Genomic DNA, 24,558 nt, shown 5'->3' on the forward strand with positions numbered 1-24,558 from the left:
ATTCACCTGCTGCTTCTGTTGCTTGATTGCTGTTGATTCTGTTGTTTACATTCCAACTAGGAGTGAATAAATGATGTAATTGAGTGGAAAATAGAAATGATCCAACATCCAGTCACTATTAATCACTTTAAGTAGTAACAAATAAGCTTTGTTTTACTGTTTATAGTAATAAATATATAATGCCAGTTTACAAATGCTTCTTCCCGCCCCAAATAACCATATGGGAGAGCTCTATCCAAGGTACCGGAAACTCTACATGCTTTTTAGTGTATATGGGACACTGGAGGTAACAGACACTTACAAGCACATTTCACAAACTACTCCAGAGCTAGTTCCAAGGTTCAGCATACTCTCTGTAGCTCTTTTAAGTAGCTGGTAACAAACTGCATCTGCTTGGTTTCTAGAGATTACACACTGTGTTCCTCCCTTCTCTGTCTCCTCTCTTCCTCTTTCTCTGTCCTACTTAAAAAAAAAAAAAAAAAAAAAAAAGGCAAACACCCCCCCACACACACACTTGTACTACAATGTAAGTGAAACAAGCTAACTTTGGTAAAATTTCAGCTGATGTGTGACAAACATGAAATTTAAATTTGATTTTGATCACAGGCTTCTTCCATTACTTCTCTGCAAAGTACTCTGGACTCTTCAATGTCAAGCTGACAGTATTCCTATTCTTATATATCGCATATAGAAGACAATATCTATAACTGACCTCAGAAGTGTTTGTGTCACATATTAAGTTCCTAATAACACTAATTACAGCAGTCTTATAGCAGGCCTCTGAGTTAAATGATTCAAATTAAATGATTCCACTTTTAGAATATGAGAAGTCAAAAGTCATAGCCAAAAGTACAATTCTTTTTTTTTTTAAAAAAACAGTCTTAAAAAATATTTAATAGACAAGTGGAAAGTAAGCTCCCCGCCCCCTGCCCCAGCTATTAATTTAAAGACTTACAAATTTCTCTCCTGTTTGCGTAACAGGTAAAATAACTGTGTATCATGAAAGAGAAAGAGCATCCAAACACTTAAATTTCTAAATATGCCATCTGAGTACAGAGCAAGAAGCATCAGTGAGTCTCAATGTATAGCTGCATAGCCACTGTTGTAAAGGAGTGCAAATCACAACATAAGAGAGGGTAGTTTAAAAATGCATATAATTACGATTTTGCCCATTTGAAATGGAAGTTCAAGACTAAGATTTTATTCTTGAAAGCTGCAAATGCATCTGAAGTATCTCTTCACCTTGTTGCCTCTGTTACGTTGGAGTACCAATACCTGTAACGAAGCAGAATAGATAAAACTTCAAAATCTAAAATTACATTGTAAAAGAATCAGCAACGTATTAAAAATAAAGAGCTGGAAAAGCCAGGCTCCCTATACACTTTCAGAAAAGAGTAGGGTAATTCAAACTTGTGTGGTGTAATTCATCAGAAGTACAGCTGAGACAATCTAAGTGGAAGAATTTAATCCTAAACTTCTCATGCTCCAAGAATCAGTTCTCAACAAGTAGCTGGATTACCGAAACAAAAATTCATCTTCTGCGAAGAGATGTGTGCAAAACTGACAGGTATTCAGGACCAAAAATTTTGGAGCAGAAGGTGTGATTGAATATTTGAACTTGAATTGTGGCTTAAGGAAGCACATTTCAAGGGTCAATTGACACAAGGCTCTGGAAGCAACACTTACCAATGGTAAGCAAATACAGCTAAGAAATAAGAAAAATACACTTAGAACTTCTTAAATAATTCCATGATGTGGGTCATGGTCATGAAGCTTCTGATCAAGCTGTTTTGTAACCACACTGAGCTACAAATTACTATTAAGTTTTAACATTATAAATTCCCAAGTCACTTTTCTATTCAAACCACAAAGAATGTGTTTACACTCTTCCAAAATCAAATGCTACACTGACCCTCTTTCTGACAGTCTTTTTCCTTCATATTCATCCTAATTTGGTATGATTTGTGAATATTAATATGAAATTTAATCTCAATTCCAGAATTAATAAAGTTAAACAAATGTGCAACACCAGTTTTCATGCTTTCCTAGTAGAAACCACTTCCAGTCTACCTCATATTTTACCAAACCCTTTTAAATGACAGCTCTTTTAAAGATCCATAATGTATATAAAGATTTCTGGGGTTATGGTGAAGGGGAAATAAGTGTTTTTAATGTGACATTTCATCCAGAAAAACATTGGCAGGATAATTTAAATACAGTTTTAATAATACTTGTATGTGTTAAGACAGAGAAATGCATCCAGAAAACAAAGTGCTGGGGAGCAGGCGGGGGTGGTCTGTGTGAAGCAGCTGTATTTTATGACAATACAGTTTGAAGCCATCAAATTATTTATGGAATAAATATAAATTAGTACAAATTAAGGTAACATAAGACATCCAAAAATGCTGTCTAAATGGCTGTAAGAGTATATACAACTTTATGTAATTTAAAATTTGTATATGTTCATTCAAACTTGCACATAATTTCATTTTGTTACTCATATATTAGAAGTATAACTTCATCTGATATTTTCTTTTAATATTTTTTAATGTAGCAGAATATGTGGGGACTTAATTTTATGCAATATGATAACACAAGCTGAGTACTCCTTTACATTAATTAGAGGAAGATAAAAATGCTTTCAGCTGCTCTGTTGGGCTTCTAAGATACGCTATCTACCTGCTCACTCTTGTAAGTCTCAGTGTCTATGCCTGCTGGGCTTTTCACCTACTTACCTGTTCCTTTTTCCTTCACATCGTTGACCCTTTAAATCTCTTGGTGTTTCCATTTCTCTACCTTTGTATAATGTACAGGTTGTTATTTGTAATCTGTGTAGCAAAAATGGTGTTCCTCATTGTGTGTACAGCTTGTTCTGAATTTTAGGCATTATCAGCAATTAGTAAAAATGGCAAAGAGAGGATTACAGTGCATTTCATATAGCACACTATGAATAGATCTTATTGATGGACATTGAATAATACTGGGAAGATAATGTCATTTATTTCAGTTTGAGATATTAGGTAATTATTATTTTTCATATGACATGCAAATCTGGATGTTAGACATTTTATAGCATTGTCCCATATATTAAAAGTTAAACAGGGAAAGTACAGAATGTTTAAGAACCTTCCAGTAGCCTTCTATTATATAAAATATGATGGATCTAATTCTAGTAGCACTGTTAATACTATTGAACAAGACCCATCACAAATATCTAGGTCTTCAGTCATTTAGGATTTTATGGATTAAAACTAACTGCATAAGCTCAACAATTACCAAAGCAGGAAACAAGTGCAGATGGTGTACTACTCAGGCTATAAACCTGTTAGAAAGCGGGCATTCTAGTGCAGAATCTCTTACTCAAATGATCTACTGAAGGGTATATGTAAAGGAACCAGATCTACAGAGAGATAAATATTATTTAAGCCTTTCATTTTTTGTGGGACAGATTTGTTAATAAATTGTATGTGTAGGTAGGAGTGAGGTATCCTATTCATTTAAATATTTCTGATGATTCATGACCTTGGAAGAACTTAAACATGTGACAAAAGCAATACTAGTCAGGTGGTGTTATCACTGTCTGAAAAGAAAATTACAAATGGTCAGCTTCTCACGTTATCTCCTGCATTCTCTGGAACTTAAAGAGAAGCAATTCTACTCTAATAATATTTTGCGAATTACCACTATAAATCGGCATTCTAGGGTCAAAGTCAACAAATGCCAGAACATGAGGTGGTGTAGAATATGAGAGAAAGCAAAAGAGAGAAATAGAGAAACAACCATGACAGATTCATACGTAGTAGCTCATGCATCTAACTACATTTTCCCAAGATGTTAATGTAGTATGGAATTTCTTAATAGTTAACTGTGGCATGCAGATATGTTAAAATAATAATATTAATCTGTTAAAATAATCACTCAGTAAGTCTTCATGTTCCTCTAACCTATAAATGTTTCAGTGCAAGTGGCTACTGAGATATAAATCCTTCAAGTAAAGATGGACTGTAACAAAAATCTAAAAGACAAAATTGTAATTGGGATTGAAACATTTTCAAATAACACTTGTTCACATATCCTTGAGAAACACAGGATGTTAACCCTGAGAATTTTCAAGTAATTTATAATATTAAAAAAGTATTGCAGTTTAAAAAGGTTATTTGATGGGGCCACAGCAGATTTTTTCAGTTGTTTTTAAATTGGTGGAAAGAACATTTTTGATGTAAAAAGTGCGAAAAATGTCAGCCTTCTGTAAATAAATTTGATACTCTCATACAATATGAATCTAGAAACAGGGATAACAATCTAGAAATTGGGAAGTGAAAGCAAATCAATCTCAGCCCCTTGAATAAAAAACACGAGATAATGCTAAAACTGAAATAGGTTTAAATCTAGCATCAGTGGAATCAAGAAAAACAGCAAATATCAACATTAAGATATATTAGACAAAGACAAAATAGAAATATAAATGTTGTAGAGACCTTAATGTCCAAATTCACAGGGTTAAGTGCACATAACCTTGCATATGTAACTATGAAAACACACCAAAAGTTCCCAGCTGGTTTGTAAATTTAAAGAGATATGCATATTCAGGTCAAGAAGCAAAAAGATTATGTCCATATATTTGCAAATTCAAGTCTCTTGAACATATATTATTGAAAAAGGAATAATTAAAAACATTAGGACCAACAACGTGTGGCTCTTTCTTTGACTGATGACTTAAGTAGATTCAACATGACAGTTTACAGTATTTGGCCATGGCTTTATTAAACTCAAGAATGCGATTAGTGTTTCATGTCTAGGTGAGACATTACCCTTCTTTACAATTTTTTTACACTCATGAACAAATCTGCTACTGATTGTCCTTTCTCAACTTTTACTCTTCTTTCACAGCATGTTTTTAAACACTCACCATATGGTATCACAAAAAATATCCAATCTGATTGGACTGACATCTTTCTTCTTCATTTATAATTAGGTGTGTGTGGGTAAAGGCAGTAATACTAGAAAATCTTTTCCTAATATTTATAAAATAAGTAATTTTTTTAAAATAGATCTAACTATGCATGCTATCAATTGACAACCATCAGTTTCCTATTTGTTTGTTCTTTGTTGTTAACTTCCCTTTGACCAGAAAACAGGATTCTTGTTTGTTACTGCTTCATGAAGCATTAAAGTGCTAATTGATTTGGAACTGAATCGCAGTTGTAATTAATTATTATTTTTTTTTTTTTTTTTAGAACTTGCAATGACAGCTGGAAACAATAGATTTTTTCAAAAAGCACTGATAACATTAATCAAATGTTTCATGAATTTCATTGTAACTCCCTTCCCTTATGAAGCCATACTTTGTTTACCCTCAGGATACTTTTTTGATATTTTTATTAGAAGTTTGTTGGAAACACTGTCTAGAGAAGAAAATAAATTTGTTATAATGTTCTACCCACATTATACAGCATCATGAGTCACATACAATTCATGAAAACCCACAAAATTAACTCAGTATCAATTTTCAGATCTCCATGGAACTTCAGTACCTGCTAGTTAAGGTACTGAGGAGCTATAAAGGTAAACAAAGAGCTGTAAAATTAATTCCTCAATCCAAGTCATTCAATCACTCAAATACTTTCCTTATTTTATGTATGAAGGAGAGCAGTCCATAATAACTTTAAAAAATGCAAACCAAGTTAAATCAAAATTTAGAATCATATTTTTATCCCTCAAACTGGGGTAAGCATTACCACATTTTCAGCAAATGAAGTTACAAAATGTATTTGTTAATGACTGCTGTTATCTGCTATGTGTATCTTTTACAAAGATTCTGCTTTGAAGACATACCAATAGCCTTACTGATACTCACAACTTCACAGAGGTTTTCTCAAAAGTAATATTTACCTTTAATTTGCTCTTTCTTCTTGAGGTCCTCCTCTCTAAATGGGTTATTTAGGAATGGCAAATGCATTCCTGTGCCTCCATCGTCCTCCTGTTTTATTTTCATTTATATATATATATATATATAAATATTTATTATCAGTGTTTAGTGGAACGTTGAATATCCAAGACAGGTCAGCAAGAACTTGTAATCTTTGGGTCTGGGATTTTTTCACTTTCCTAGCAAGAAGACTCTCTCTGTACTAAGGTTTAATTCCTATAGTGACACCTTACAGTCACGACTTTCTGGACATGAAGGTCTATATGAATAGTGGACATGAAGGTTTTTTGCCAGCAGAAGGAAACAGTATTTTTGCTAGTGCAGAGTACAAGTATGTTCAGGTTTCACAGTGACTGGATGCCTTCTACACATAATTAAGGACTTCACAACAGAAATATGTATTTATTTCCTATGATATATTCACAGAGAAAATTATTATGTATTTCTCAGTAGCAGCATGTTTTATAACAGGTTCTTGGCAGGGCAATTCTGAATGAAAACAATTAGGTAGGAAGACCCTTTTAAAAACAGTTCATATACAATTACTTATTAAATAGAAGGTTTCAAACCCAGCTGGCTGAGAATTTGTTTTGATCGTAGACAAAGCAAAGGGCAATTTGGCAAATGAAAAGGGCTATTTAAAAAAAAAACAAACAACCAACATTCATTTTTTGGGAAAAAAAGCCAAACCAGCCCACAAAACATAAAAAGCTCCTGCATGATAAAAAGAAAATAAATCAGAATTATAATCGTTGACAATGATCAATAACATGTTTTCCAAGATCTCCAACTTATTATAAATGTTTCTGAGGCAACCAGCAATAATGTATACTGCCTCTCGGTTTAAACTGGCTGGATTGGGACCTTAATATTGGTAATATTTATAATCAGCTTCTCTTTTGCAATAAGTTTTTCTATTTCTCCTCTTATTATACTAGCTAATGGAAGTATTTTACAGAGGCACAATTATCCTAGGCATTATTTTAAATAAAGAAATCCTCTTGATGGATTGTATAATGTATACTTCCTGCCCTGTAAACATTTATATGTTTATTTACTGTGGGTGATCCCACCGTATGAATCTTTGAATGGCTGCCTCCTTTAAGTCATATGACCATTATACTAATAAGAATTCCATTTTATTTTGAGATCTCCATTGAATTATCTGGAAGACTGAGACAGAAATTACTAGCAGAGACTAATCCTCCAAGTACCAGAGAGAAATAAATTCACATCAAATATTTAGAAATTCACACATTTTTTAACAATTGCTGAATCACACTTTTTTTTTTAATTAAAAAATCCAGTTTCAAGAACTCCATATTTACTGAGAATTGTTTACATTTTAGTTTTGAATAGCACTTTAACTTGGAGACATTATTTTAAACACTTGCCAACACTAAACTTTCTGTGAGAAGATATCTAAGGCCTCTGAGCCTCGGACTGGAGGATCCCTCCAGGAAGCTACTGCCCTGGTAATAATTATGAATTAAGGTATTTTAACTCTTCATTGTTATACCCAGTGTGTTAACAGAAAAAGAATACATATGGTTCATTGCCAAGGGGAGATAAAGACAAGTCCTGCACCCGTAGCACATGGTCAGCTTCACCTTTACCATCTTTCACAGGTAACAGCAGTCATCTTTATTTCATCTGCAAAAGCCATAACCTTTGTTTGGCTGCAGAGCTGATTGATGAGAGTCTGGGCCAAAGTCTGTGACATTTGGAATACTCTCTCTTATTTCCCAACAACCTCTCTTATTTCAGCTTGCAGTGGTTTGGGACCATACTACTGAGGGTTCAGATGGAGACCAAACCAAATCTGAGAAGTCTGTGGTGGTGTGCTCTCCCCCGCCAGTCATGACCTTTGTTTTCATGACAATGCTCAAGTGATAATCACCTGGGGCAGTCAAAATGTATGCATCTGGTCGCCTTGGCTGTATCACACTCAGAGTGGATTCAGGGGAGACAAATAACACCATAGCCAAGAAGCTGAACAATACACCCACCTAACAGTGCTGATTAAGGTCCAACCCAAGCCAAGTTTGAAAGAAACTAACTTCAGTAGTTAGCATCAAATTTTGTTAAATCGCTGTTTTATACCAATAAACATGTTGCTACTTCTCTCTTACAAGTGAAGTGCATCACTCCATGTACAGCAGGTCTCCTGTCCACTGAGGCAGCACGGCATCAGCTGCCCCAGATTTGTTCCCTCGGTTCCCTTAGGCAGCTTGCCAGGGAAGGTGGCATTTAACTATGCTCATAAAAGTCAAGTAACCAAGAGTTTAATTTATTATTAAACACTTGTAGATGGCAAGTCAAGTTACCACCAGTGAAGCCACAGTGCCTGGATCATCCTGGCCTGGTGGTCTTTGCCTCAGCAAATCAGGGGCTGCTTGGGTGCATGGCTGGGAGTTCACCCACAGAACAGCTGCCCCGGCACCACTGCGGGACCTCCGTCAGCCTGGAACACCATGATTTCGAACATAAGAGCAAGGTCTCTTGGTGCAAGTAGGACCAAGTTGCCAAGACCAACGCTGCCTAATAGCACAGAGACTTCACAAACTGAAGTAAATCTAACAAAGCATATGCTGCTAAAGCGTTTCTTCAGGTACCCGTTCAGACCTGCCTGTAGACCCTTGCAGCCTTGCCCTGTGGCAGGTAGGCCGAGGCGCCGCTGTGCCTCCAGAACCCCCTCCAGGCGGGTCAGGGTGCCCTGCGGGCTGCAGCCGCCATTTCCCTGCCGGTGGTGGGGTCGGGAGAGCCACACAGCGGTGTCCTCAGTGCCCCCCACTCAGTCCCTGCCCTGGGGAAGCTCCCGAGTCCTTCCCTCAAAACCCTTTCTGTTTGAGGGTGTGGGGTGAGATTATATGCTTGTTCTAGGAACTGAAGTGATTCCGCTTTCCTGGAAAGATGGGGACGAGAGGGGGAAAAGGGCTGTTTCTTTCACCGGTGCCCCAAGTCTCGTTACTCTCTTCAGATCAGGGGAGGACCTGGGTTCCATCTGCACTGCTGCTGCTAAACCAGTGAGTTACATCTGCGTGTAACTCATCACAGCATCTGCTGAAGCTGAGGGGACCTTAGAAAAGCAGAACAAGGTTCAGCTGTTGAAGCTGGGACAGCTGAGGGGTAGGTAGCTTTTGGGAAAGGTGGGGCCTGCACTTTTTAATGACTTCAAACAGGCTTGCTCAAGGGTCATGTGAGAGCACTATGTGGTTTTATGAAGAGAAAGACAAATAGACTAGAAAATGTAGCAGGGAAAAGGTATGTGCAGTCCTAAAACAGCAGCTGCAGTCTTGAGCAGAGCTTGGTCACCAGCAATGTAGTAAGTAAAAGGTGGGGGTGGAAGCAAAGTTTGCCTGTACTATTTAAAAAATAGCTTCTTGGTTGTTGTTTTTTGTTTGTTTGTTTGTTGGGTTTTTTTTCCTCTGAGTAAAAGTTGGGGGGGAAAGCAAACAAATTTTGCCTGTACTATTTAAAAAATAGCTTCTTGGTTGTTGGAGGTTTTTCCTTTTTATTTTTTTTTTTCCCCCTCTGTGTCACTAGATTTAGCTAATAATATTGTAAAGTTAGATAGGAAGCTCTCACTTCTAAATAACTATAAAACTTAAAAACAATTTTGAGGTGTATCAACTTAAACTAAGATTAAGAAATAGGAATAAACTTTGAAAACACTTCGAACGTTTTGAATGTTTGAGGTAACATGGACTTCTGGAATTTTGTAGAATCCTATACCAGACTGGATTGTAATGGGAGTGTGACCTAAAACAAGAGTATTAGAACACCCTGTTTTAAAATTAAAAAACGCAGACCTGACTGCAGATTTTGCCAGGGTTGATGATGATGATAGGTGTCCCTCTGAGAAAATAGACTAATTTGGTTCTAGCTGTTAAGTAATAAAGGAATTTGGAGATCTCTCGCTTTACTTTGCCTGTATGTTGTTTAATCTGTTAGAAAAGAAAAAATATATATCTGACTTTATTTTATAACTTATTAATTTGACATTATTTTTAACTGTTGTCCAGTATAATGGATCTCAAAACATTCTGTGATCAAGTTGAGATACACTGAACCTAAGGGATTAACTTGACGAGGTAGAATACCAAACTAATTGAAACAGGTCACATTTCCTTGTACTATTTTTTTTTTCTTTTGTGTCTTTACTGGATGCTATAACATAAATTTTGAACAATTTTCTTTGTTGGAGATAGACAGAATCTAATAATCTGAGTGATAGCAGTCTTCTATACCTGGGCGAATACCTGTTCTTAACTAAACTCTGGCTTTAGCTAGACACTGCTTTATCTAGAGGGCAAGGTCTCTTTAACTGATTAAAGTTAACATATTCCTTTTCTCATATCTAATATATGAATGCAAATTGTTGAATTACACATTTCTAAAAGAGCTCCTGAGCCTAAATTAATCCAAAGTAGTAGATGAAAGTAGAATTTTTTTTAATTTTTTTTTTTTTTTACATTTTTGACTCCTGTATCTTGGGAATATTTGGAAGAGTTAATTGCATAATTGGTTTCTACATTTTCCCAAGAGGTCATATCTAATACTTTCAGAATCTTGTTACAAAAGTTAATTAAAGGATCTCCATCACATTTTCATTTGCTGCAATACAAGTAAGATTAATAAATTTTAAATGTCTAAACTACAGTTGAGAAAAACCACTGATTAACAACTTATGACAAAACCTTATATTGGGCTATTAAATAACTTATTTAAAGCTGTAGAAAATTAACAGCAAAACTTGAAAGTAAAAGCAGGTAAACAAAAGAGGTGACATAAATTGGAATATGCATAAAGGAGACTTGAGAAGGACTACTTCTTTATAAAGTACACATCAATTACTTATCCATAAGCTTGTGCTGCACCAAAAAGCACCTGGTACAGCACGTGTCACTTTCTCTGTGGGAAAAATGTTTTAGGTTTCATGGGTTTTAATCATTAAGAAGTGAGGGAGCACTATTATGAACTCTTTGCAGGTAATATAACATTTACAATTGAATCAAAAGAAAGTATGAAAGAAGCACAGCAATTTTGGATGAAAATAGGGAATTCTATTACGGTGATTGTTAATTTTTAAGAATAAGGAATGGGAGAAAGTAGAGAGAAGGATTAATTTGATCTGGACTTCTAATGGTTCATTAGAGGGAGTTTAATAGCTTAGATCAGGGGTCCTCAAACTATGGCCCGCAGGCTGGATACAGCCCCCCAGGGTCCTCAATCCGGCCCCAGGTATTTACAGAACCCCCCCTCCCAACCAACCCCTGGGGAGGAGGGAGGGGGGAACTAAGCAGCTGCAGATGAATGCCTGCCACTTCATCCACGTGCTGGCCTCCTGTTTAAAAAGTTTGAGGACCCCTGGCTTAGATCAATTGTTGAGAAACTACCAGTTGGTAGAAATCTAACTCAGTATATTCATATGATGAATATACTGAAGAAAAAAAGGGCCATTAGCAATTCTTAGTCAAGCAAAAACTTCTTAGGCATTTTCTCACAATATTTTTGCATTCATTAGCAAATTGTTTCCCTACCACATATTTCCATGTTTTGTATTTACTGAGCAGAATCTATGCAACTTGCGCAGATCAAATAGTGTAACTGGGCTGTTTTTTTTTATACAACTGAAGGAAGAAGACAACTGCAGAGACAGTTCAAGACTTGCACACACTTGTTGAACAAATGTTGCCAGCAGACAGATCCTTTGATATGTAATTATGGAAACACAATTAAAGACGGGGAGAGGAGGAGACCTCTGGTGGAGGAAAAATACTGAATAACAGGTTTGTAGCACTGGAAAAGTAGGACATGAAAAACAGCAATGCAGAAGAAGCTGTATATTTTACAAGCCCTAAATATGTCTCATTTCAAAATACAGCTGTAAATGTGAGCTCCCATTAGTATTCCTTGGACAACCATTAAGCTTACTCCATTTTTGTTGCTCTCTTGAAATAAGGCTGTTAAGATTTCTGATACTGGAAGCCCAGAACAAGTTGAAACATGGAATCGACAACATGCCTAGGAGACTTCTGAGACCCAAATATGAATTGCCTTAAATTTCTGTGCCAGTATCATATTATTTGCAATTCTTTTTTTCTCAAATGCCAGGTCAAGTAGTTTGTTACACGAACAGCTGGCAATTTGATCAGTATGTGGAGATTTATAACAGAAATAAATGAAAATGTTAGTGGAGGCACCAGAAAAAAATGGAAAAATAACAGTTAAAAGAATGGCCTGAATAATAATAAGGAATACTGTTCCCAGTGGTCCACTGATTTCAGAATAAAATTTTATATCAAGACCAGAAAGCCTGCTCTTACATAAGAGGATGGCACTTGTCAGCAGACTGCAGTCTAACAAGAGGGGCACAGTGTAGAGGAATGAAGGCAGTGGGTTGATTAGCATTGATAACATGCAGCTGTGGCCTTTCCTCAGAGGCTGTGGGTTGATTGACATGGATGATGTGCAGCTGTAGCTCATTCCCGCTAAGTGGTTAAATAGCCCTGAGGATTGTGGGAGAGGGGGTCAGGTGGGGGAGGAGTGGTGTGGTCTGACCTCTGGAGGAAGGAGATGCAGCACAGACAGTAGAATCTGATCAAAGGTAAAGCCTTGTTGCAGCAGCACAGTAAGAAGGTTGCAGAATATGACACATGCTGTTCCTTGTCCTTTGCCTACCAGGAAAATAGACATTCAAACTTACTCTTCAGGCAAACAGAAGAAAACACACAATGATTAGCAATCTTGCCTAAAAGGTCTGTTCATAGCCTGCTGCATTGTTGCTGATAAAGAACTTCAGGGATGTGACAAGACTTCATAGCTGGCATCCCTTGTACTCAGCAATGCACAAATGATTCTGGACAGGCTGCTGGGGCACCCTTCTGTTGGAGCTTGTACGTGTATGGATGAAATCTATGAGAGAATAAATATGAGTTTGTAAAAGAAACTTCAGAATTTTCTGTAAATAAATAACGCTAAGTAACAACTTGAACTGAATATTGCTACACAAATTTTTCTATGAGGAAAACAACCCTTTAGCAGAAACATGGAAAGAGCAGGCAATGATTCAAAACTTATGTGTGGAATAACTAAATTTATTGTGAAAATTTAATGAAATATTACCTTTAGAAACATTGAAGTTACTAGGACTGCTGAACGATAGTTTGTTAAGATTAATTCACACACAGTCATCTTCATCCTTATACCTGAAAGGTGACCTCATTTAGATACTTCAATTAAGATCTTTGTGGTTAAGTTGCAAATAAAAACAATTTTGCTGTTTAACAGAGGTGGAAGGAGTGTTGTGCAGAATGCTTGATATTTTTAACTCCCTTTCCAGTCTCCGCTACTCCCTCACAAATACACAGCGTGCATTCGCAGTGTTTGAAAATGACTTGGAGAAGGAAACAATTCTGTTGAATGATCATGACAACTGATGGTTGCAAACAGTCTTCTACTCCGTGACTATACTTTCAGAATTTATTATGGACACTTTATCTGATAAGCAAGGCCAGCAGGGTGTAATTTCTTTCATGGAAATCAGTCTCTAACTTGTAAAAATAACTAAGCTAGATGTTTCTGCAAAGCTTTATAAAGAACACAAAGGTATATGTAAAAATGCCCATTGTTTCTAAATGTAACATCTTTTCAAACAAACATTCTAGGAGTTATTCTGTAACCTTTGCACATACTTCCCACTCAGAATACGCGGACTGTAAGTGGGTCTGCAAGTACCTGGAGAATTTGAACATAGCTCCTGTAGATACTACTGGATCTGTGCATCCAGACCTGCTGCATCTGGAGACAGGCATTCCTGCAGCTGGAGTGGGTTTGTAACTGAGTTTTCAGCTACACTAGTTTGAAAACAGTGGCTTTACTTAAGGCATTGCACTTCTCTACGCACCTGGGTGCAAACCTGAGAATGTTCATAGAAACAAATGCAGGAGGAGGCATACCAAAAGTAAATGTTTCTGCAAGAGGTTGGAAACTCAGCTGCATATTGGAGTCAGCTAAAACCCCCAAATCTACTTGTGCACGTGGAAATTACAATCTGTAACCACACTTATGCATGAAGTTTCTCTTTTCCACCTAGTTTCAGAGATTAAAGTCATATGCACTTTTTTGTGAACAGAGAATAATATATCAAAATATAAATATATTTCTTTAAAGTCTAACAGATCTATTTCATTATTGGCATCTCCTGTGCTAAGCATGTTCCCAAGCATGCAAATTCCCCCACTTAGTTTGTAAACTTTTGTAATCTGACATTTTCAGTGTTATACAATAGAATAGTAAAAATGACAATTGAGAGATGGTAGAAATAATAGTAGCGATCTATCTGCTTTCATGAATTATTCACAGCCATCTCGGTAGTCACAGCTTGTCAAATTGTACACCATAATGTCATGTTATCTACTATGACATATAAAACTCATGGTTGGCTTTTGGTGAGAAGGTGTTCAGAGAAACTTGAAACTAGGCAAGCCAACAAACCTAACAAGGGTTGGATCTGAAGCAAGTTGCCTGGGCAGCAGAAGTATGTTTGCATCATTTGATCATACTGGTAAGGTTTATATAGTAAGGATGTGATTGGTGTGTAATTTTAGTTATTAGGAGCAACTAACCTAGCGTAGTGCTGGGTGTAGTGCTGCTTGGTTCTTAATTAATAATTGAAATACTTCAGGATTGTTAAAAGATATTAAGTTGCAGTATTTGTAAGTGGAACTTAAAACAAGTTCTCTGAGGCTCCTTGGAAAAGCAAAACAGAAATGTATACAATAGGCAGCAGGAGCCTCAGAAGTATAAGGGGTTAGAACTCAGGCCACAAAACAAAACACTACAGTTAATCATTAGTGTTGGGAAGTAGAATATTGTTAACTTGCATTGTAAGTTTCTCTTGGTTCTTTTCCTAGTCACAGTTGTCCTTTCTTCTGGGCGTTTTTCTGGAAGTGGTATTTGACTAGGATTAATTCTTGATACACTAAAATTTACTTGCAATAGAAACTATGCATTTCTTTGATTCTTTCTACACTACTGTGAGATCTCAAGCTGAACTGGCTTTATGTGGAGTCATTTCAGTGGAAAATATGAAACTATTAAAGATGTTCAATATTTTCAATAAACGACCATAAGTCATTTTCTCTAAATCAGAGTGTGTATTAACACACTGTTAATTCTTTTTAGAGGAGGAGTGAATATGAAAATATTCCAGGGAGTTTAATAATGTGCATTAATTTTTATATAATCATTTTATATACAGTAATTATGTAGAAAAGCTCTGAGAGAAGGAAGGTAAATCAGAAAACACAGTGAATCCAATAGAGAATGCTTGCACAATTTTCTTGGAGGAGGTCCACAAACAGTATTGGGAGACTTCTTTTACCAGGCACAACTGAACAACACAGCTGAATACAAAGCACTGTTAACATTTAACTGTTCATATCAGAAGAATTATAGTAAATGTATTGACAGCAATTGCAGTGGTCTTGCAGGTAGTTAGGAGCTACAAAGCACTGAGATTTGTAGAGAAATTAAAGTTATTTTTATAGTTGCAGCTCTGTAAATAGCAGATATGGTCTTGGCGTTTTATGGTGGTAATTCTTTAACTACATGGTAGATGCAAGAGAAACTGTATGCTAACCCTTAATTCAGTCATGTTATATTTTGATGTAATTTATCATTTGACTTATGTCAGTACTTTAAGACAGTCAGCTATTCAACATTGTTACCTCGGAACTTTTTTCTGTCTCAGTTCTTTGGAAATTTTTAATTGTGCTTTTATTGCAACTAAACTGAATTAGTGCACTTATCTGTTGGCTGATGGACTGAATTTTTTTTACGTAAACTCCAAGTTGTTCATAATATATTGTCACAGGTACTTCTTTAAAATCATAATTTAGCTTCAGTGAACTCTGTTCAAAACATTGAAAATCCCTCATTAAAATTTCCTAATTGATCATTAAAACAGTTTATATTCATATGCTTACAGAAGATTAATACTGAAACTGTCAAGCTTGACCTATGCCAGATGCATAAGATTTTGGGAATATATGACAGGAAAATATAGACATGTCAAGACTGAAGTGAGCTTAGAACTACAGGTTTGTCCATATTATATATGCAAGAGACTTGTTAGTTTGGAGCAGAAACATGAAATTTGGTATTGGTGTCATTTTGAGATCAGAAACGCTTTTTGTTTTCCCACAGAAAATCTCATCATATCTTGTAACTTTATATGAGGTATAAGGGAAAAAAGCAGCATTCATACTTACTGTAATGAATTAAATTCTTATTCTGTTTAGACTAAATTCACAATCCTAATGTTTTACACCATGTAAGATCTAATTTATTTGCTATTCCAACTGTTGACTTTAAGGACCTAGTCTGAATTAAATCCGTCTCTGATGCTCAACAGAAATGAATTTTCCTGTTCGCTCCTTGAGCCCTAGTTTCAAGGGGGACTACACTGTGCTGAATGAGTATTTTAAAGTCTTGCTATTTGGTATGGGAATAGTGCCTTCTATACAAGAAGATATCATTGTTGTATTGTGAATGGGGAACTGAGGTGGAAATTATGGCCAAACAGTGAAATATGCTGGTGTGTTTGAGCTCTGCTTGGGCCATCTAGAACTGGAGATTTTGGAGAGATGTAGAAAATCTTTGTTTTGGAACACTAAAATCACCTGGGATTAGAGTAACTGTGGTTTTGGAAACAAAGAGAAATTCCTACTCATTTATTAGCCTTTTATGTTTAGGAAGAAACTTGTGAGTGTATTTTTTTCTAATTTTTTCCTTCTTTTGAACTAAAATGAAGAAGATGCAATGCATCATAGACTATAGATTATGCAACTCGTTTTTTACTATAATACAATTGGAAATAAGAATCCCAATGTCTTAGGTTAAAATACTGTGAATAGTTATGCTTACCAACTTGTCACAGACTCCTGTTTTTTAACTTATACCACAAGATGGCAATCTAACATAAACTTTTGATCGCTGGTGAACGAATGAGTTTTGAGCCTCTGTTCTCAGTTACTGTCCTTTCCTCATTTTTGTTTCAGTAGTGTTGAAGTTGCTTGGAAAGTCACTGGATTGGGCCTTACAAGCAGTACCGATACTACACTATGGATTCTGTAACACTAGAATACATTTTATTCTTTATGTATTCCTAAAGAATTGCATCAAGGTCACCTCAACTTTTAAAAACAAAATGAAACTTTGGGCTGTATAACAAAGCATTGACACAGGATATGCGTAGAGCCCCAACAAAAGTCATTTTTAGGACAGGAAAAAATGTTGATGAAGTTTGGAAATGTGTAAATTAATAAAACCATTCTTTCTTTAAATTGCTCAAACTAGTAATCTTCTGATGAAGGCTTTCCTTGATTTGACAAAGATCCTACACTTTCTACTGTAAATTATAATGTAATTCCTCTAGAATAAATTAAAGAAAACCTAAACAGACTAAAACTTGTTACGTGCAGATTCACAGGATTATTTTTGCCTTCTGTGAATGGAATGTTAACTTCTATTAAGTTCCTAGTGTTTGTGAACTGGGCAAATAGTTGACTACTTTAATGAATGGGCTGCAAATAGCAAACAAGGAATTTGCATATTTTTGTGTAGTTTTTGTAAAGCAAAAAAATGGGTTTCTTTTAAAGACTTTTTTTAAACTACATTTATACATATTTTTTATACTTAAGTGGAGCATAAAGAATACAGACACATGTTAGTCTTTTAAGTAGCATCTCAATTTTAACACTTAGACCTGTAATTATCGATGGAGAATACCATTTTCACTCCTCACCCAACAGACAATTAGGTAACTGATATTACCCATGCAGGTACCTACCATTTTGTAAATACCTTCTGCTAGATATTTGATTCATCTTTATTGGTGGTGTAAGTTAATCTTCAGAAGGGAAGAACAAACCCAATAAAAAGTGGTTTAGATTCGGATATTATTTTGTTATAGCAGGATGGTTGTTTACTTCCTTTTGTAAAATTCACGTTACTACTTTATTACCAGGCTACTGCCACTACAAAAATTCTGAGTTACTGTTTGGTGGCAGCAGCAGTGAAGCCTGACAGAAAGCTAACCTAGAATCAAGAACTCACACAAAGAGTCAGACAGCCTGAATCCCTTAGAGTAAGAAGGAAATGCTTACATCAGAGAATAAGCAGGTAGTGTGTTTGTGCTGAAAATGGAAAGGAAGGTTTCCTTAAATTTTTGTAGACAAGTTTTTTTGATAGCTTTGAAATACCAGAGAGTCTGTCCAGAATGTATTCAGCAGCAAAAGCACAAAATCTTAGTTTTTAAATTGATTGGCATGAATAGGATATCATAAAATACAGTCGTCCCAATTTAGATCATTTGATCTGTGTGGCTTTTGAAGTGGAATGCTGCACCTTGCAATCATCTCCAGTAAAGCAGATTCACTGTATATATATATACACACTATGTGTGATATGCGATCATTCTGGCTTGATGTACTGCAGTGGCCTGATGTCATTTTCTTTCAAGCATAGCTACAGTACATTTAAAAAAAAAAGGGGGGGGTGGGGGTGAGGATGAAAAAGGTTTTTTGAGACAAGGTAATGTTAAGAAATCAGAAATGTAAGGCATTATACTTTTTTTTTTGTAAGGCATTTGTGTAAATGAGACTTCTGATTAAGTGCAGTTCCATAAACAGCCAGATCTCAGTGTCAGAGCAATGGGGAATTTCTGGGGGAAAAATAGCTATGTCTTGAAGAGATGTGTATTTCATTATGCTGTAGCAGCTGAATATTTTTCTCATTAAACATACAGGCATAATACCAAGCAGAACAAAACTAAGGAATAGAAGTGTTATGAAATGGTTTTGCAGTTCACTTGACACTTTTAAAAAGATGAAATCTAACCAGAATATTTTGCTTATTGGGGCAGGAAATTGTTTTCCAAAACAATGCACAGGCTACTTTGTAAAGCTGAGTATCAAACAAAGAAAAATAGAGGGACTTGCAAAGAGAAAAACAAAGCTCCTGGTGAAATGTGACATGAGTCAGAATTTTAGATGTCTTGTGATCTCTGTTACAATGCCAGAGGTATTATTACAAAGCATACTGAAAAAGGAATACTGGTCTTTTGTTTAAAAATGCAAAGTGAGATCCTGGCATGTTGACATCCATTTAAAAAAAAAAAAAAAAAAGTGCTAACCTCTGCAGCTATCTTATCAGAAGTTGCAGGCATAGGTATCTAAATCTATATTAACTGATGTAAATATAACATTTTAGTCAAGAAGTACCTCAAAGTTTCATAGGAAGTATTTTGATGGAACACACCAATACACAAGGGACAGTTGAAAAGTTACATTTTTTCCCCCCCTTTCCGTTTGATTCAGATGGATTAATCTCAGCTCTGCATGTTCAGAACTTGCTGTTTGGAAATCTTCCTGCAGTAACTGAAATAAAACTTGACCAGCAGATGTACTGCATGACACTGATCGCTATTTGTGAAGGAAGCACTTGTACTTTTTATGTCTTCTGATTTGCACTTATTTTCTCAGGTTTTTAGATATGTATTGTTTATAATCATTCAAAGTAAAGTAGTATTCCTGAAAGGTTGTTTCTTAGAAGACATCACAAAAAAGCTATCCCTACATGTATAGATCTTGCCATGCAATACATAGATTAAATCTATTCCAAATATAAAGGTATGAATAAGCATTTATCATCAGTAGGCCCCTCTACCTGGTCTGTTTTTCAGGAAAAAACCTTGTGTGACATGCTTTGACTGTAGGCAAGTTTTCCCCACTCCTCTGATTATTTTTTTTTCTTTTTCCTCCCCTGGAATAAGATCTGTAAATTTTTGTTCCCTGTATTGGTAAGGAAAGAGATGAAACATGCATTCAAAGATGAGAGTAAAAAACACTGCAAAACCCAAACACCTAACTGAATGTTCAGAACACCAACCAAATCAGTTTTCTGGCACTTCAGAGAAATATTTTTCTGTCACCTTGACTTTGTCTTGCACAAAGCTATCTTTTCTTAGCTTACAGCAACCAACAAAATCTACAGGACGGGAAGGGGAGTGGATGGACTGGCAGGGCCAGCTTGTGTGACTGTCAGCTTAAAGGCTTCTGAGTTGCTTTTGGCTTAAAATTGCCTGTTGCTGAGTAACTGGATTGTCATTATTTTTTGGACAGAGTTTCTCTGGGTAGTAAAAGGGAGTGAAATAAAACAGTTTTTGAAGCAGTTTTCCCTTCAAGGAGAGAAACTGTTGGGCATCTCATTGTTTGGCTTGTGTCTATGTTTACTTTAAGTAGTGAAAAATCAGAGTAGTATTATTTGGGGGTGGGTGGGGGCACTGAGTTCCGTGTCCAGAGGACAGCTGTCTATTAACATGTTAGTTTGTGGACATAGAGAATCTGGTTTCAGTTTTCACTGTTGCACTTGTCCTTGTCACCCCAAGAAAGCTATTCTTCCCTTACCCTTGTGCCGACGTTTCTCATTTGTAAAAGAAAACCATGTTTTTATTGAGAAAAAGACTATACATATGGTAGTCTGTGAGGGTTTGTATCCATGTATGTATGGACAGCATAAAGTTTGCGTAATGCTTTTCAGGGGTGAAATGTATGGGTAGGCTGTGGTTGCAACCTTACCACAACATGCAGGATTGTACAGTGACTTGGCTGGCTAGAGCCTCCTCAGTGCTCTCTGTTTCCTTGTGTCCTTTCTCTTTTCTTCCCTTTGCTTAAGTAAATTTTGTTCTGCAGTTATCTATTTGTATCCTTGCTTGTTTGCTATATTAAAATAATAACTAGCAATTTTCACTAATTAATTTTTATTCATTATTTAACTAGAATATGGAGTTATTTTAAGTTTTACTTTAACATAACTGTGATTTATAGGTTTTGAAGTAAATTTCTACCATCCCCTAAGCATATTCAGGGGCAGTTCTGAAAACGTACAAATAAAAACCTTGCAGTCCTTAGGATATATGTATAAATACCATTTATAAGGATAGCACAAAAAACTACATATAGTAGGTTGAGATCATTAAGTCATCTTGGAAATCAGATTTGCAGCTGCTTATGCAGAGAAGCAAGAAACGGAAGTTATTGTAAGCAAGCTGAAAATATCTGCTGTCAAAATCAGCTTGTCCTGTGATCGTCTGATTTACATCCTTCTGCTGCACAAAACAGTAGGTTCAGAGTTGCTGAATTTGATACATTTCAATGCAAAATTGGGTACCCTGATCTGTGAAAATGGAAGGGCAAGCTCTGCTTTCATTAACGCTTCATCATTACTGCTCTTTTGATTAGACAATATGTGGTGGAAAAATAATCAACACCTAGTGATGCACCTAATGCTTTCTGCAATACCTTACCAGTAGGGTTTTTTTGCCTCTAGGGTAGAGAGAAAAGGAAGAGAATTGCTTGCTATGAGCTGGAAAAGCAGCGCAGTTGGCTCTGGCAGTGAGGGGGTTGACTGACAGTCTGCAGTGCAGTGGAGTTAGCTGAGCTCCCTATATGGCTGTGGATTAGCTATATGCTAATACTGATAGGAGAAGAGGAGCTCTACGGGGCTGAGCGCAGTGAGCTGACGGTGGAGGCGATCAGAGAGTCTCAGCAGAGCTGACTCCTCAAGAGCCATGGCTGAAGGGGGTGAAGGAGGGGAAGATGAAATACAATTCCTACGAACTGTAAGTATCTGCTTTTTATAGGTCATGCAGTACATGGTTTTATGTCTCATTTCTATTCCTTTTCTGTTGTATTAAAAATAAAGTGTTATTTCTGTGCTGCGCTTTGCCAAGTGGGAGAATTGATTTTGTCAGTGGAAAAAAAATAAAGCAAGAATATGAGCTTTAATAGCATCAGGCAGTCTCAGTGTGTTCTTCCTTGAATCTGCTCAATAGCCAGTTTGGTATAAGGAGACCTATTTCCGCTGTAATCCCCTGTGTTTGAAGTGTCCTCATCAACTTTGTACTTGGGTTTCTAAATGTAGCATGCCAAATATCTGCCCTCTGAAACTTCTGTCTAGGTTAGATTTCACTGACATTAACAGAAGCTTTGCAAATAGGAGAGCCTTAAAATGATGAATAAACCAAGCAAGCCCTTGATGACCTCTTCAGATAAACATGTATGCAGACGCACACTTGTGTGTAGGGAATACCAACAGATGTTGAAGTCGGGGCTCTGCAAGTGTTTGGGTTCTTTATCTGCTTAAAAGAAGTTTATTTTAGAAGGAGATAAGGATTTCTTTGGGAAGGGGTGTTAATTAGTGAGATAGCCTTCACTTGGTATAATTTCCTATAAAAAGCCCTCACACCATTCTTTCCTAAGGCTTTACACAAACCTAGTATGACAATCAATTTAGACTTTTAAGCAATTAGTGTTCATGCATTAATTTTTGGGAAGAGGGTAAGATCCTTTTCATGTGTCATCTTGTGTATCTCATTATTTTTACTTTACATGACTAAGAGTGTGTTGTTGTGTAACTAGCATGAAAAAACTGCTGTTGATGTGTGTATTGCCTCCTCTTTCCATACTATCTTTACTTCACCTTTATCACAAATAATGTTCCAGAAACTGTCTCCTCTAGAGCTGATACAACTTTAAAAGGATGTCTCTAAAATAAAACATGTTAAGTGCCCAAAGCAGGAAATTACAAGTCTGATTTCTGGGATGCTGGGAATATTTATTTCTGGGAATTAAAGGTTGGAGAGTGGTGATGGCTGCTGCTGCTTATGTAAATTGTTTAGGTGTGATGAAGTGTCATGAGCATTTTCAAGCTTGGAAGAATTTCACAGGGGTAGGGAAATGGCTAATTACAGTGAAGTATCCTTTCCAAAATCCCTTCCACTTTTTTGAGGTATCTCTAATACATAGTTTTATATTACTCCGCCTTTAGGAGAAGGTGTTTTTATTCAAGACTGGGGCTTTAAACGAATGTCCTTCATCCTTTTACCTTGATTGAACAGTCTTTCTCAGTGATGAAGTGAGAAGCTTTGCCTATTCATGGATAGTCTGTGTGTGCTACATGAGATGGCAATTTCTGCTTGCTGTGACCCATTCTCATGCTAGAAGAACTCCACTGCACTTCTTTCCAACGGGTAAAATAAAGTGCTAAATAGAGATGGGGGCCAAAAATGGAAACAGCAAAAGTGAAACTATGCAGAAGCATTCCTTGTACTTGGCGTTAGGAAATCTTATACAGTGAAGAAATGGACTAGATTTGTCGTGGCTATCAGTTACTGTTGTCTCTGCTCCATTATAACTTCCTTCACCTTTGTGGAGAAGGGATGGATCAATTGTTGTCAATATCTCAATATAATGAGAAAGGAACCATTTATTAGGTACCAAGTGCTATGGTGACGTAAGCCTTCAGTACTAATTACTTACAGCTTTTATTGCTGCCTAAACGCTGTTTGTACATAGAACCACGAAGTACAGTAGCCCTTTAGAACTCTTCCAGTGAAATTGTTGATCAATCAGGATCTTCTCGAGATTAAAATGTTTTCTGGGAATTTGGATTGCTAGTGAATGTTTCCCAGGTTTGTGTAGCTGAATCTTCCTTTGAAATTGTTGATCTCCATATTCTTATTTTTGAGGCTCTAGACAGAAGTGCTCTAGGATATTTTAGGCTCTCGGAGATAAATTTCTTAATGTATAAATTAAGATTAGACCTCTTTTGGTCCAAAAGTATGCTACAGTATTTTTTGAAAGAGCAAGTGAATTAACGCTTAAAAGTATTGTAAAATTAGGTTTTGCTTCCTTAAAGAGAAAACTTCCCTTTGTCCCTCATTTTTTGTTGGTCGTGATGATTTTTTTTCCTGGATCTAAGTTTTTGTATAGTTTTGTGCATAATTCATTAACACATAAAAATGATACCTGTATTTCTTTCTAGGGAGCAGCAGACTTGTGGACATATTTATGAACTTTCATGGAAAGCTTTTCACTATCGCTTTCTGTTAAAAGACAATCCTCATACTTGATTGATTTGGCATCAGTGGGAATGACAAAAGCCTTAAGAACAAATTTCAGAGAGGAGAGGACAGTAACACTTTCATTGTCATCATTGCTGTAGTAGTAGTAGGTCTTAAGTACTTGTTTCAAGTAAGTCCCAGTTCCTGTGTGAAGTTTTTATGTGCAATGATAGCATTTAAAGGAAGATGTTACTTATACAGTTGTGAAAATTTTCATAAGCAGTAATCAATTTAATAAAAGTCTTTGTCTTTAATTAGGAATTGTTTAACTTGGATGGGGAGCTCAAGGACAGCTTTAATGAGCAGGTGGTGTTTGTCCTGAGCCCCCAGAACAAGCAAGATATGAGCAGGACCATCCAGACAATGTATTGTGCACAGCTGTAGCATTACAGTAACTCTACCACACTCAGGTGTCTGGCCAACATCTCTGGTGTGTGCGAACCTTACAAATAATGAGATAGTGCATGCCTGCACTTATATGTAAACTTTTAAGTTTAGGCTGCTTGGTATGTAAACTATTCTTGTTTTGCACTGAGTATAAAGGCGGGCGAGCTCCTGGGACTGGGCCAGAAGCCTCACCTATGGGTTAATACATTGAGTAGGAATTTTCCCAATTACCAAGAGACTCCTGGTGCCAGCTGCAATGGGCTTCCCAGCT

General features: G+C 36.4%; 1 protein-coding gene across 1 annotated transcript in view; it reads left to right on the forward strand.

Moving 5' to 3' along the window:
- The first annotated feature begins 21,471 nt into the window (after positions 1-21,471).
- The window catches only part of RYR3 (ryanodine receptor 3), a 233,144-nt gene continuing 230,057 nt past the window's right edge, over positions 21,472-24,558 (forward strand). Inside the window, exon 1 of the mRNA XM_056346522.1 lies at positions 21,472-21,617. Coding sequence (XP_056202497.1) covers positions 21,567-21,617 — 51 coding nt within the window. The 5' untranslated portion in view covers positions 21,472-21,566. The remainder of the gene's footprint in view (positions 21,618-24,558) is intronic.

Source organism: Falco biarmicus, chromosome 7, assembly GCF_023638135.1.
Source record: "Falco biarmicus isolate bFalBia1 chromosome 7, bFalBia1.pri, whole genome shotgun sequence".
NCBI classification, from domain to species: domain Eukaryota; kingdom Metazoa; phylum Chordata; class Aves; order Falconiformes; family Falconidae; genus Falco; species Falco biarmicus.